This window comes from Saccostrea echinata, unplaced genomic scaffold (assembly GCF_033153115.1).
Source record: "Saccostrea echinata isolate AGI-Se365-2 ecotype Australia unplaced genomic scaffold, CSIRO_AGI_Sech_v1 ptg000001l, whole genome shotgun sequence".
In the NCBI taxonomy this organism is placed as follows: Eukaryota; Metazoa; Mollusca; class Bivalvia; order Ostreida; family Ostreidae; genus Saccostrea; species Saccostrea echinata.
This window is the reverse complement of record NW_026889750.1, coordinates 42,335,600-42,351,838: the sequence shown is the minus strand read 5'-3', so window position 1 is coordinate 42,351,838 and position 16,239 is coordinate 42,335,600. Positions and strand designations below refer to the sequence as shown.

General features: G+C 32.8%; 1 protein-coding gene across 1 annotated transcript; it reads right to left on the bottom strand.

The window, feature by feature from the left end:
- Window positions 1–574: 574 nt before the first annotated feature.
- LOC133197586 (uncharacterized) lies at window positions 575–11,268 on the bottom strand. The gene is made up of 13 exons (XM_061333696.1): window positions 11,221–11,268; window positions 9,314–9,426; window positions 8,901–9,007; window positions 8,035–8,067; window positions 7,786–7,886; window positions 6,237–6,304; window positions 5,950–6,149; window positions 5,515–5,700; window positions 2,270–2,384; window positions 1,877–2,019; window positions 1,267–1,362; window positions 968–1,076; window positions 575–725 (listed from the first exon to the last, which is right to left on the bottom strand). Exons 1-13 carry the CDS (start codon window positions 11,239–11,241, stop codon window positions 575–577), a joined length of 1,443 nt encoding a protein of 480 aa, XP_061189680.1. The 5' UTR covers window positions 11,242–11,268.
- Between the last annotated feature and the right edge of the window lie 4,971 nt (window positions 11,269–16,239).

The following is a 16,239-nucleotide window of genomic DNA, read 5'->3' as shown; positions in this document are numbered from 1 at the left end:
AGAAGAGTTGACTGAGTCTTAATGCCCCTAAACACCAATCCTGAAATCTTTAATTCAAATAATGCCTTTAGTTAGTAACTAATAATGCCATTATTTAGTATTTCATGATTGCAGTAATAAGTCTAACAATTTATTTTCTGTCATATTCTGTATGGTATTTCTACCTCATAAAGCTCATTCTTTTTTTTATATTAAAAAACCTGAAAAAAATACAAAATTGACATATTAAAAAATATTTAGTGTTATATATATGCATTATAGTTACTTAAAAACACAAAGGTTTAATTTTAAGAAAATTGTTATTATTTTTTTTTTTTTTTTTAAAAATCAACTGTCCATGATATCAAAAGAGAAGTTTCTTAAGAGTAAAGAAGGCTTGATCTATAATAAAATATCATTAAACTCTTCTTTCGTGTATTAGTGTGGTGAAAAGATATTCATTTGAGTATTTCCATAATTCCAACTCTGTGGCTGAAACTTCCAAAAATAACTTCATTTATAATAATTTAAACAAATGTTGAGTTGTAAATTATTTTCATGTGAACTATTTAAATGTGTATTGTTCGACATAGATCTACTTACATGTTGTTATATCTAATGACAGAAGACGACTAACTAAATCAGCGTTCTCCTTAATAATTGCATCTTTCTGGTCCTTAGTACATCGGACACCTGTCTCATTGAAAACATTATTTATTACGCACGCTATGACGTCATTCATAAATCTGAAAATAAAGAAAAAATAAAGAAATGGAATTTAAAATCGACAAAGGTTTGCGTTCTGTCAATTAATTTTATAAACGGTAAATCTGGAATTGACTCAAAGCTGGCTGTAAAACCCACTTCAAAAAGTATCACACTTTTACCATTTACAAACGTTATGGTAGACTATGTTTTTAACTTCATACAAGGTTTTGACATTTCGGAGTTCGAAACTGATATGTAATAAGTATCGTTTTACACATACCTGCATTTTAATGTGTTGTCTGACTGAGAAGCCTCAATGTATCTTGAGTAGTCTACACATGTTTTAAGTAACAGCTGCTCTAAGTAGGATGAATTTGTACAAGGTGATCCTAAAAATGGAATATTGTACGAACTTTATAATTGATTTGTTGAATTTTACGTGGAGGCATTACTAAATACGCACAAAATACATGTAAATATTTTTTGGAGGCTAGGTTCCTTCTAATGCACCTTCTTTTTTTCAGATAAAAGTACTTAATACTTGTAGACACAAAGGTAAATGCTTTAGGAAAACGTTACCATTGTCTGTTATGATGGCTGATGTCGTCATGTCCGGTTCTGGGAAGACAGTAGAGGGGGATGTTTCAAAAGATGGATAAGGGTTGGAGGACAAACCTGAGGAAACAAGAACAGTTATTTTTTCACAAAATCTTACCTACTTAGTGTGAACGATTTTTAGTATCTGAGTGTAAGGATTTCTTGAGGAAAGGAACAATTCTGGAATCAATTTCATGTACTTAAATTTTGATTCTCTTGTTTGAGATACACAGACCGACCCTCCTGTGAGAAATAGCACTGAGAACATCAAGTCTCTTAATTCATAAATAGGGACGGTGAGGATTGATGCTGACTATTGATACCGACTATATCCAGTATCATATCATTTGTACGGACCAATTAACCACAAATAAAAAAAATAATATCAGTCCTATATCAGCCCTCATCAGAAAGCTAAAGACTGAAATAAAGGTCTAGATATAAACATGACCCTTGAGGCTTTGTATGAAATACCCTAGACATTTAATCAGCGTTCATTCTCACATGTCATGGGGTCTGTGGATTTTGATTGCTTATAGTCCTTAATTATCATTGAATACGAGGATTTGCGGATATCGAGGTCAATACTCACATATCCTTGGGTCTATGGATAATTGTTTCTGGATGTCATCAGCATTCTCCTCCAGGAATTTATTTTGTTCATCTCTACTGCAGGTAATCCCTGTGTCGGTGGCAACTTCTTGTACTATACAGCGAAGCGTTTTATTCAGAAATCTGAAACATTCGACAGATACATAAAAAAAGTAATTTTAAACATTAGTTACAAGTATAGAAACGTTTTAATAGTATAGTTTGTTATAAAAGTTTGTTTTACCAAAGTAAAACATTAAAACTTTTCAAACTAATTATTCTTGCATCATGGATGTTCAAATCCTGTGAACAATTTAATAAGATGGAAGCCGACAACAATAGGTAGGTTGCAAAATGTATTAAGGAATCCTTGTATGATTTCTATGAAACATACCGACATAACGCTCTTGTTGAATCGTTAGAAAGTAGAGCTCGGTAGTATGCAGTGTCATCATAACACAATATGAATAGCACCGTTTCCAGGTAGGTAATGTTTGTACACGGTGAATCTACAAAAGTTTGAGATATTTATAGTAAATTATAAAAATATCAATGTCAATACAAAGTAATCATCTGTTTAGATATTAAGCAAAAACAATCTCAGTTTGTTAATTGTTATGTTCTTAAGGTATGTCACCCGTCAGCTTTTGAGAAAAGTTTGGTCAGAGTCTCTACCTTCAAAATTATTTATTACAATTCAATTTTTATAAATTATTTGAATTAAACAATGCAAATTATATATTCAATTTAAAAACTGCTCATAAAATTGTAAAGAAACACAATTTATGGGGGATTATTTCTTGTGGTGGAAGGATATTAAGAAAAATTCTTCAAATCTACACGTTTGATTTAATATTTTGAAACTTTAGCCTTACATATTTTTACCCGGAGAATTCTTTTCGTTTTTATATACAGGGAATATTGAATAAAGGTTTAAATTAATATTTTTAAAACAAATTTTATTCATTCACTTAACAGTCTTTGCCAAAAGATGACATTATATTTAAGAAGTCAAGTTAAAATTTACTTAAAATCGTATATTTTGACCAGTATCTCAAAATTTACATCATTGGCATCAACTTCTTCTTTCATTATTTTAAATTTAGCAAAATTATCAACTATGTCACCCTTTTTTTGCCCCCATGTACGCCACTTTGAATTAAAATCAAGGGTGGTTATTAAAAAAAGCATCATTTCAGGGTCTTTTTTCAAATCAAATAAGGGGCCAAATTCGGTCGTTAATATACTTTGCCCTTTCAATTTTTAGCCATGTAAAAGGTGATTAAGGTTTATCATACCTCTGCTCACTCATATGAAATCTTTCCTTGAAGCTTATTTATAATTTATAATAATAATTTATAATTAAAACGCACAATATTTCAGCATACCTTGCGGGGCAAAATTTGACAGAAATGGCCAATAAACTTGACAATTTCAAAAAGGAATGATAGTCATTTATACCAGTTGGAGTTATCTCTCTTATCAGAGTATCAAAACCTCAAGAACAGCGATCGATCTCAATACAGTAGACGAAACGAATCATGAACAAAGAAAAAAAAACACAGATCTCTGAAAAAAAAACAGAAGTGGTATCAGGTACCCAGGAGGAACAAATGGTATGAAGCATCTGTATCAAGCAAAACACGACCCAATGATAGGTTATATATACAGACAAGGTCATTAAAACGACCGTAGAATTTGCAAAAAGCTGACTTTAAATAGGTTTATTGAAATCCTTGCTCCATAAATTTATTTCTCAGTAGTTACGCACTCACTCACTCACCCACACACAAGCGCGTTACTATATCCCCTCCAACTTCGTTGTGAGGGGAAAATGAAAGTATCTTTTATTAATTGATAAAACGTTGTTTATAAATGTTTGTCAAAAGCTATACCAAGACTTTTGTATCTTAGTGTAATCTAAGTAATCTGAGTTCCAAATTTTATTGAAATCAGACCAAAATAATAGAAAGAAATAGCATTTCATAAACCTTTGTACAGACAAAGAGACAAACGACTAACATCTTACCATTATATGAGCTACTTTGGTCTTTGACCAACAGAACTAGAAATGGACATATATGAATTATATGATTGGTATGACGTATAATGAATTATTGCGCCCCGTTATTAGCATACCTATTTTTGTATTCATATAATATGAAGCAGAACTTGTTCAAAATCTTTTACGTGAAAAGAAGAAAACACTTGCTGTGGCCTCAACTCGACATTTAGATATATCGACGGCTGTTGTCAATTAACAATGGTTATTTTTATTCTTATGTCGATACGATATATCCCGGTGAGCTTGAGATGAAAGATACCACAGTGTCTGACACATCTCTTTCATATTTGGATATTTTACTTGAAAAAGACGTTAATGGTAATGTAACAACCAAGCTTTATGACAAACGTGATGACTAACTTTTTAATCGTCAACTTCCCTTACTTATGCAGCAATATACCTTCATCACCTGCATACGGGGTTTATATCTCTCAGTTGATTCGATTCGCAAGAGCATGCTCTACTTACGTACAATTTCTAAAACGAGGTAAATTAAAGACAAACAAGTTGATGAAACAAGAATATCAGAAGACTCGTTTAAAGTCATCATTTCGTAAGTTCTATGGTCGATACGATGACCTTGTCAGCAAATACAATTTATAATTGAATAAAATGCTGACTGTCGTTTTTCATACTAATTGTTAGGCCGTTATTTACACACTGAATTGTCGACGGATTTTTCCGTTATTTCCCGATCATGATAAGGAGCACACGGCGGATGCCCACTCCTCCATGGCACCTGATCCCACCTCTAATGTTTTGGAAGTCCGTGTTTGCTATACTCCTATTTTGTATTGTTTAATGGATTTTTGAGCTTGAATACTGTTCGTTATCTCCATATATTTCATTCCATTTTTAAGTCGACACGATATATCTCGGTGAGCTTGAGATAAGACAGAGTCTGACACATCTGTTTCATATTTGGATATTTTATTATTAATAGACATTAGATGGTTATCTAACAACAAAGCTTTATGATAAACGTGATGATTTTAACTTTTCAATCGTCAACTACCCTTATCACCTGCATTCGGGGTTTATATCTCTCAGTTGATTCGATACGCCAAAGCATGATCTACGTATGAACAATTCTAAAACGAGGTAAGTTAGTGACAAACAAGTTGATGAAACAAGAATATCAGAAGACTCGTTTAAAGTCATCATTTCGTAAGTGCTATGATCGATACAATGACCTTGTCAGCAAATACAATCTATCATTAAGACTTTTTTCATACATGTACTAATTGTTAAGACATTTTTTACACACTGAATTGTCGACGGATTTCCCGATCATGACAAGGAGCACACGGCGGGTGTGACCGGTCGGAAGAGGATGTTCACTCCTCCATGGTACCTGATCCCACCTCTGATATCATAGAGGTCCGTGTTTGCTCTGCTCTTATTTTGTAATGTTTAATGGACTTTTGAGCTCGAATACTGTTTGTTATCTCCACATATTTCATATTGTTTTTTTTTTATCAAACACTAAATGCTTAAAGCATATAATGTATCAAACAATTTATTTTGAAAATTTATTTTCAGTTTTTGGAAGCACGCTTGTTCAGTAAACTTACAATCCTCTGTGACTAGAGTTGTTGTTGTGATGGGACTAGTGGATGGAGTAGATGATACAATTGACGAAGTCCTGCGGAATATTGATGTTGTTGTGGACCATGTTGTTGTTGTTGTTGTTGAGGATCTTATGGCGGCCGTTGAAGTTTGTGGTGGATTACTTGTTGATTGTGTAGCAGACAGTGCCCCTGTAAAATAACTGCTATTCTTGTTTGATGTAGTCAAGTCATACTTACATTTATTGTTTCCTTTCCTTTTTTTTTTTGTCTAGAAGTATTTTTCCAAAATGACATGCATAATGAAAGTATACCATATTAATTAACTACACTGGAGTTGGATTTCAAAAATAACTTTAAGAAAGCTATTCTAAGTAGAAAAAAAATGAAATAAAATTTTGTTTTTGTTGTTGATATCAATAGTGAAGACGAAACAAGCACCTGTTTGTGGTTGTCTGACTCTTATTTCTGATGGATCTACTTTTGCCAGAAGTGAGGCTGGATTGTTTTGTTTGGCTTCCTTCACAATGTCTGTTATTGTACTCGCAATAACAAAGGGAGTAATGTTACGTGACTCTCCATTTACTGAAAACTTGACAGTTTTCATGAAGATTTTGATATCACAAATCACGCTTCCTGGTCTGGAAAAATAAATTTGTGACATGTGTTTAAAACAAGTAGTTTTTCAAGAAGGCAGAAAGTTATTTCTTAAATCTGAAAGTATTTACCTTAGATTTAATATGATGATGAAATCCAGGTTCACGCCAATTTCACTTTGTCTTAAACCGTCCTCTATCTAACGGACAGAATAAAGATCAGTAAATTAGAATATTCGTGGAACGGTACATGTAGTAACGTTAAGGATTTTCTTTGTAAAAGAGTGATCACATTAGGAAAATTTGCTTAAACAAAACTTAAGTGCTTGATTAAAACAGAACATTATTCTTAGCCTATTATAAATTTCAAATGAAACATGAAGATACGAACTGGAATCAAGCCCAAAAATCCATTGAAACAATACAAATTTGGAGCAAAGCAAATACGGACGTCTAAAAATATCAGAGGTGGGATCAGGTGCCATGGAGGAGTAAGCATCCTCAGTGGATTGGTCAACCTGCCTTGTTCTCCTTGTCATGATCGGGTAAACGGAAAAATCCGTAGACAATTCAGTGTAAAAATAATGGCCTAACAATATGTATGAAAAACGTCAGTCAACATTCGACTTAATGATAGATTGTATTTGGTGACAAGGTCACTGTATCGAGCATAAAATTTGCGAACTGTTGACTTTAAACGAGACTGTTGATATCCATTTTTTCAAACTGTTTGTCAATTATAGCTTGCCTCGTTTAAGAAATTAATTGTTCGTACATAGAGCAAAATAAGTAAATCAAATACAAGTATTTTCAAATATTGATGTAATTGTTACAAAGTCAGTTCTTCGGGTACTTAAACTTCTCATTAAAAGGAGTACACATAAAATGCCAGATGACTTTCTATGCAGCTAACACATTCAGATATGGACTTTTTTCTTTACAAAGATCAGTGCGATCAGTGCTTATAGTATTTTTCACCATACGTACAAGTACCAGATTTTACGCGATGTGGTAAAAAAATTAGAATTTCTTTTATTTTCTACATAAGATAAAAGTAAAAGGTTAATGAACAAATTTTAAAGGCCTTTAATCTTGGCACTTTTAACAACAATACGCATAGTTACATGTACATCTAAATATCGAAATTTAAGCCTCCTCGATCCCCATTCCCGATTTATGGTTTAATATTGATTGAATGGGATTTTATTGAAAAATAAATGAATCTCAGGGTCAAAAGTCAGAAAAAAAACTATTCCAAAATGGTGATATAAAATGTTTTCTAGATAACAGGTCCATGCAGCAACCTTTCAAACGATACAGGATGTGAAAGACGATCAAATATGAAAATCCCTAAGAATCGATTTAATTTGCGCTATACAAGTGTACATACGTATTTATAGTAATTATGGTAATAGTTAAAACAGATTACTAGGTGATGTTTTATCTTCAGAAACCTGTGGTAAATCTCCCATACACTTGCGAGATTGACAGTGGATTTTTTATAGGGCATATCAGAGTGATTCCTCAAAAGTCATTGATTTCTGTTTCATCTGTGACCTTCTCATACTACTGAATGATTCACGCTAACAGTAACTTACATCTACAAATATATACTTTACACAAAGTATGTTAGTATTGCTTTCCTTCTTTTATGCTTTATAAATGTAAAATAATCCCGTACCTGGGTCAAGAGGTCAGATGTAAATCTTTGATATTCCTCACTTTCGGGGTCGGAATACTCTGGTTGCCATGGTGCTACTAGGGTCATGGTGGCCTCAAATTCTATAAATATTATGAAACATCTTTCTTCATTTTCTATTTTAAAATCGTTTATTTCACACAAAAATTCTGCATAAGTAACATTTTTAATGCACTTTTGTGCTTGTATTGATATTTTAACAGTGTAAACAATATATGAGTTATCACGTACCCATTGATTTCTGAAGTTTACTTTCATTATTTTCTGTAAACAAAATGATCAATGATCAATTAATATTTCATGTTTTATTTTACACAATGTCAACATTTTTTATAAAAAAAATCTTATTTTTATACAATCATGTTTTCATTAGATTCTCATTTGATATATATTTTTTTAAATATGATACCTAGGTGTATCATTAAACGGTTTGTTCCCGTTTTGCACACATTTGAATTTCAGGTATTGAAAAAAATGTGTGCAGAACGGGAATTTGTCCAGGTAAGATAATTACTTAATTACTATAGCCTATATTATAGTTGTGACGTTGGAGAAAGAGAATCTACCAAAAGAATAGGAAGAAAATGACTTTTGATATTTTGATTTATTTCTTGAATTTCTTAATTAAAAAACTTGTACTTTACCTGATTATCACTCACCAGAGTCATACTGCGCATCCGTTAAAATAAGTGTAACAAAATATCATAGAATTTAGCATATATATATATATATATATATATATATATATATATATATATATATATATATATATATATATATATATATATATATATATCAAATGTGTGCAAAACGGGAACACACTCATTACACTTCCATGATTTACATCAGACACTCATAAGATGATATTAGCTTATCATCAGAAATTGGAAAAAAGATACCTGATAATACATGTATCTATAATTAATAAAATATTAATACTTTTGTAAAGCCGTTATTTAACAATCTACTTAAACATATCTTGCTTTTATTTCGAAGAAAAAGAATTTAATTTATACCTTATACATTTAATAGTGTTTATGCAGTAATGAAAGCATTCATAGATCCATTATCAATCATGCAATATTTTAAAGACTTACTTTTGACAACAACCACGACGACAACAGCGATGATAATTATAACGATAACACCAGTGATGATAGACAAAAACAAACATCGCTTCTGACGACTCTTTGAAACAGATGATCTACGTGAGTAAAAGAAGGATATATAAAAGGTATCTGACTGATGCATAATTATGCCTCTGTGATTCTTTTGTCTATTTAGAACCCTGTTTTAGTTTGAGTGAGGATTAGATAAATGCATTCCTCTGACATTCTTGATAACTGATTAACTGAGATTTCTACCTTATTTCTCGCATATGATCAGGATATTGAATTCTCGTTTAATCTTTTACTTAGCTTTTTTGTATCACTTCAAACAACCGCCTTTATCATGAGATGGTCGTTGAAGCTTAAGATATAATGGTGTTCAAATTCCGACAGAGACCTACCTATTTGGAGCGGTTGGTCCGAGTACCTCTCTGCTCTTTTGAATATTAGTAAGGCCATCGTAAGCATAGTTAGAGAAGGCACTGGAGTCGATATAGTCGTATGTATGCTCGTCCTGTAATAAAATAAACAAAGCTAAAATGAAATTCAACTATGCATTGTAAGTCTATATACAATGTATATGAACATGCCTTTGAAATCATCCATTCGTGTTCGCTAAAATATGAAGAGACTAACTTCTGCAGTGATCCTTTTTCAGAAGTGAAAATTGTATAAAATAACTAATGAAGAGTTGAATAAGGAGTAAACTTAGCAAGGAGTTCAGATACCATGAATACGGTCTCAACTTCTTTTGCAGTGAGATTTAGTAAAAAGGTAACGCCCTGACAATGTAAAGGGTGGAGCCAAACCAAAGACAGTGTTCAGATCTAATGGAGCAACCTTATATATAAATCTGCAACAAGTACTTTACTCTACATGTACATATATATATAAAAGAGGAACAAGAGGCGTTCAATGATTAAATGTTTCGAACGTCCTAAACAAAAGGGAATGTTGTTAACGTTAAAGGATATGTTACACATGAAAAAAATGATACATTATGGCAAAAAAAAATCATCCATAGAAGAAACTTAAAAGTAATTAAACACGACACACATGTACATGTAGTTGATGCAACACAGTTGAGAACACTGAGTTGATAAAAATGCGAGGGGTTATCAAAATGTTCGTGGACTAGCGCCATAAAATAAAAACCGCTTTAAGTACATCAATGAATTTTAAAATACTTAGCATCATATTTTCTATCTATAGAATAAACCACAAGTCATTAGTTTTAATTTTTAATAAATTAGTATTGGTTTTGTAAGCAATGGTATGTCCAGGCGGTGCAACCTCGAACAGGACGTTTTTTCAACCTCAGTGTAACTGAGAAAAACTCTTTTGATATGAGTACTTGACATCCAAAAATCCCATTAATTCGGACATGTGACGGGACACAATTGTTCCACAAAATGTGCAATTTTAATCCCATTCTGTAAGTTCAATGAAATTTTATGGTATATTTTATAAGGAGTGCCCAAATAATTAAGGGCTTAAAATGACGTCAAAAAGGGGGAGGGGTTTCTTTTTCCAATATTCTGTAAAGTTTTGCCCCTTAAAGAACTGGTATGAGTCTAGGGAATGTTTAAACTGTCTATAGAGAAATAAAATCCATCCAGAGTACTTGTTTTTAAATACCAAAAGAGATTCAGTAAGATGAGAGATGCACAGTTAATGTCGATTTGTAGTCAAAGTGTGAAAAGTCAATCACGTCAAAGAGTAACGTTGATCATGTGTGGTAGATACTGAACTCCATCAAGCAAAACATGCTGGCATAATCAAGTGAGAATCTTTCCCTATTTATAGATTCATTTACAATTTTATATGCATTGAAATCAGCTGTTCATGACATTGTCATGTCATATAAACAAAACAGGTTTCAGTTTTACTTAACTCCAGGGAATCTCATCAAGATAAGTGTATTGAGACAGAGGGAGTGTGCATTGAGAAATAATGACGTTGTCGGACGTCCTAAAACTAGAAGACGACAGCGCCGAGTGATCATATAATGTCTTCTTTATTTTATAATAATTTCACAAATTATCAACGTATCAAGCTAAAATTTTCAACACTTCTTAAACTTTTGTTGTGTAATGTTCCTTATAAATTTTGTAAACACAGACTACATAGTATTAATTTTATCGCATCAGTCCACGAACTTTTTGATAACCCTTCGTATATGTTAAAATACTCACGAGTCACGAGTATCAACGTGATGGTTGTAAAGTTGCGACACAGTGACCTGGTGACATTAGACATCCAGGCTTAGTAACCAAACTGAAGAAATTACATGGAAGTTTATATTTACCTCTTTGTATGCATTATCCATGTTGTGTGTTCAATGTTGTATTTCTTTTGTTGACTTCTGTTCTTGTGGTCAATCGGCTGGAACGCGATTAGCGACCCATAAAAATTTAAAATCCTTTCAACGCGTCAACTCTGTTTAACCTGAAAACATTCAGATTCATTTAGTTGTTTATGGACAAGAAAAGCTCAAAATAACAATGACACGTTGGATAACAATGAAATTGATTCTGGATTTCCGACCTGTACTGAATTGTAAATTGTTTAAAACTAAACTCTGATGAATCCATGACCATGACAATAAATTCACTACGGTACCAGAGATAACTTCATTTTGCCCCGGGGTGGTCATGATTTATTTATTTATTCTATTCTATTCTATTTTTTGTGAAGAGTTTCTAATAGAGAAAACTTTCTGGATCTACATAAGAGAACATCAAATATTAGAGACCCGTGGGTCACAACGCTCACATGAGTCACTATAATCCTGCTGTTCTTTTCTTGGACATATATTTCTATGTAACATTGATCATATATTGACAAAACCCTACTTCCAGGGACTATGATTTGAATGAACTTGGATCTACACTACCTGATGATGCTTCCATAAAAGCCGTCTTAAGCAACAACGTTAAACAGTAAACTGACATACATCCATCAGGTTGTATTAATTCTTGGCTCTGTTCAGCTTTCCCTACCATATAAACAAAGGGAAAAAACAGAAATCTCACTGCTTGCAAGAAAAAAAAAATAGAAAACTTAATAGTTGCTAGTAAAAGTTAAAAGTGTCAGTTTCATTTAATGTGAAAGTTAGACCACCAGAAAATTATCTCCCTACCCTTGAACAGCATTAATTTCAACCAATGAAAAAATTGAAAATTTTCACATCACGCATTTTAATTCTACCAATTACAGAAAAGAGGAAGTGTGCAGTCCGAGGCCTGTAAAATACTTCGACTTTATATATTGTCTTCCTAGGGAGACGGTAATTAAAAAGACTAACCATGGTTTTATTATTCTTAAGAGAAGATTTTTCCTAAATCTGTAAAAATATTTGATCGCCCATTGTGGCCCCACCCTACCCCTGGGGGTCAAGATCTGAGCAAACTTTAATATACGTGGCACAGTGGTTAGAGATTTGCTCAAGAAGTAAGGAGTTGATCCTTATGTCGCGGGTTCTAATCCCACTGCGGGACGTGGAGACCATCCTTCGGATGAGACCGTATAAACCGAGGTCCCATGTCGCAGTAGGTGTTGGCAAAAAAAAGATCACTCACTGCTTAATGGCCCTAAGTGCCGAGTATAGGTCCAAATTTGAAGCCCTCCACAGGCAAGTGGTGGCGTCTACAAACGAACAAACACACAAAACTGCCTGAGAATTTTTCCATATAAATATATTGAATAACCATGGCTTTGGTATCCTTCACTCAAGGTTGGCAAGTTTGGTTGAAATTGGCTCTGGAAAAGAAAAGAAAAAAAAAATTGAAAATTTACGTGGACAAAGACGACAACTTGCAAAGGAACACTTCGTTATAAATGGAGCGCCGACTATAGAGCCGGGATTGATTTTAGGTTTGACGATTTCCGTTCTGATCAATGACTTTAGGCTACATACACGTACAAATCTGTTTCTCATAATGAAATATGGAGATAACGAACAGTATTCAAGCTCAAAGTCCATTAAAGCAACGCAAATCGGGAGCAGAATAGACATCCAAAATATCAGAGGTGGGATCAGGTGCCATGGAGGAGTGAGCATCCCCTACCGACCGGTCACACCCGCCGCGTGCTCGTTGTCATGATCGGGAAATAACGGAAAAATCCGTCGACAATTTAGTGTGTAAATAATGGCCTAACAAATAGTATGAAAAACGTCAGTCAGCATTTGACTCAATGATAAATTGTATTAGCTGACAAGGTCATTGTATTGACCATAGAACTTACGAAATGATGACTTTAAACGAGACTGTTGATATTCTTATTTCATCAACTTGTTTGTCAATAACTTACCTCGTTTTAGAAAATGTTCGTGCGTAGAGCATGCTCTTGAGCATCGAATCAACTGGGAGACATAAACTCCATATGAAATATCGCTACATAAATATGGGAAGTTGGCGATTAAAAAAGTTAAAGTCAACACGTTTATCATAAAGTTTTGTTGTTATGTTACCATTAACGTCTTTTTCTATTCAAAAATCAAAATGTGAAACAGATATCTTTTATATCGATTTTAAAGGGATATACGTGTATCGAATCATTGTGGGAATGAAAATGATTATCGTCAACTTATAAAACATCGTCGATATATCCAAATGTTTGATTGAAGGCCACAACAAGAGACTTCTTTTCATGTAGAGGCTTTTGAATAAATTTTGATTCATATGAATACAAAAATAGTTCTGTTTATAACGGAACACAATTAGTACCCATGGCAATTCCGACAGATTGTTGGAAGACCGAATCTCCAAAAACTAATCAGAAACTCAAACATCTTTTCAATATCAACTTCGGAGTACTTATGTGTACAATCAGAATGTTTTAGCAAAATATTTTTGCAAATGACCAGTGACAGGGTAAGTAAATTTACGAGTTCCATTTTTATTGAAAAAGCAGCTGCCTATGCTGTCAAAAAAAGAGTCTGGATTTTAATTTATCAAAGGGGAATGATTATATAAAGTGTTGAAAAGTAGTATGTTTTGATGCTATTGATTTTGGTAAATTTTATGATTTTAAATTAATTTTCTAAAAAGTTTTTTGGAATTTATAAGTATCCACATCTGATTTACACCACTTCTCGAATATGCTGTTGTACAGTACTTCTGAAGACTCTCCTTCACTGCTGTTAATATTTTAGTGAGGAGAAAGGCAGGAGGGTTGGTAGAACATTTACCGGAACCCGCTTTGTATCTTTGTAAGGATTTTTATGTAATTTAGAAATCGAGTATAAGTATGGTAATTCAAATTCACTTTGATTGTTAGGAATATAAAAAAAATATAAAACTGACATATGATTTTGACTAATTTCCTACTTAGAAAGGGAATTATGAGTTAAAGTTAAAGTTAAAGTGTTTGTTGATTTTTTTAAAAGAAAGAATGGGTAAAATAACAATAATGTGCACTTTAGATGCATTGGTAACGCAAATATTGAATAACTTTTAACAGATCTGAAGTCAACAACTATTCGAGAAGCATTTTTTTAACTCATCGAATCTGGATTGATAAAACAGTCAAATTAATATCCTATATAGCGCTAAATGCCTTGCACACATACATATAAAAATTCCCACACATAGGTACTTTTCCTAGGGTAAAAAGAAAATCCAAAAGTTATTACTCGATGTTTTAAACTAGGCAAAAGTTATTTGTTATTATAACTTTCAGTAATATTTCTATTATAAATACATATACCAACAAATGTTACTCAAGACCCTTTTAAAAGTTTGTTCTTTTGTCGTATGTGACCCCCCCCCCCCCCTTACCCGCGTCAAAAAAAAAAGCTATCAAATTATTTGCCTGCAACGAAATGCAGAAATTAAATGTTTTGTTTTTAAGAGGAAACACCCCTTCTTCCGATTTACTCCTTCCTCGCCTTTACAGTTTAAAAATTCCTAAATCCGCCAAATTTTGTTATTATTGTAAGAACTACGCACACCAACTCTTGATTCCCGCCTTCATGAAAATGGATAAATGACTCTTAAATCTCACCGTATGTTTTAACTTTCGTAAGATTTAACATATGAAATTGATAAAGTGATGAAGTACATTTTTTATTTGTTATTTCATTTGAAATTGGTAATAAAATGACTATTTTCCTGTTTTTAATCTTCAAAAACACGTGCCCCCCCCCCCCCCCCGTGAGACAACAAAACCTTTGGAATGAATAAAAACTGAAAAAAGGATCTGTTGTTTCGCGGGGAAGATGTTTTGTAAATGAATATCCATTTTCCGTTAATTTCTATAGTGAAATATTTTCTCAAATTAAAGATCTATATCTCTTTGTTTTCCCAAATAAGTTATGTTTTACATACATAGATCTAGAGGGGGGGGGGGTCGGTGGGAGGGGGGGTGTCCGGAACACCCCCTGGAATTTGTAGAGTTATTTAATGTATATACTTAACCAACTAAAAGCCACGGTGACCTTGGACCCCTCCCCCTCCTAGAAAACGTGGATCCGTGTTAAGTTGATATGAAAAGTCATAGATATGAAGCATAAGATGTCAACCCCTCCCCTTCCCCCGCCGAAATAGGTTTTTTACGTTTAGGAAAGGAGTTTACGTTTTTGTTTGTTTGTTTGTTTTGTTTTGTTTTGTTTTTTTTTTTGTTTTTTTTTTGTCAAGAAATTTCTGTGTTGGATTTTTTTTTTATTGGGGTGGACCCCTCCTGTAAAAAAAATCCTGGATCCGCGCCTGGTTTTATGAAAATTCACATAGTATCAATATAAATATGAAAATTTATTCAAATATGTGTAGCAGTTGGCAGTAAGCAGTGAGCAGTTGGCAGTAAGCAGTGAGCAGTTGGCAGTAAGCAGTTGGCTGTCGTATATGGAATTCCATAGTATCATGATGTTGTTGTTGTTGTTTTTTTTTGTTTTTTTTGGCTGCGTGTTTATCGTTGATACATCATAGCTTGATTTTATTCTTTGTACAAGAACACAAAAAACAAGAAAACCCATAAAAAATCCACGCAATTCAGTAAATTGAATTGAAATAATCACGTCCTGTTTTTTTTTTTAATTATTTTATTCTTTTTGTTATTTATGTGCGATATTCAAATTACGTGACATTTTACGTACACTTTGTAATTAGTGTAAGTTGGTAATAAGTTTTTTTGCCTGACTAGTACAGACTCAAATAAAGAAAACAGTTTTTATTTTGCTCATTATCAGATTTAAAAATCATGTTACAGTGTAATAAAATTAAAAGAAAATAATTTCTTGTCATTGAAAATGTTTGTTTTTACTTTTGATCAAATCATAGACTCTACATTGTATTTACAAATGTGATTGACCTGTTTTATAATTGTT

Bases quoted from the DNA above. Each gene is read 5' to 3' on its own strand.
- LOC133197586 (XM_061333696.1), bottom strand. From the start codon at position 11,241: ATGGATAATGCATACAAAGAG. The intron at 9,008-9,313 runs GTAGGTCTCTGT...TTACTCACGTAG, and splicing joins GGACCAACCGCTCCAAATAG to ATCATCTGTTTCAAAGAGTC. The intron at 726-967 runs GTATGTGTAAAA...CTTTATTTTCAG, and splicing joins GACAACACATTAAAATGCAG to ATTTATGAATGACGTCATAG.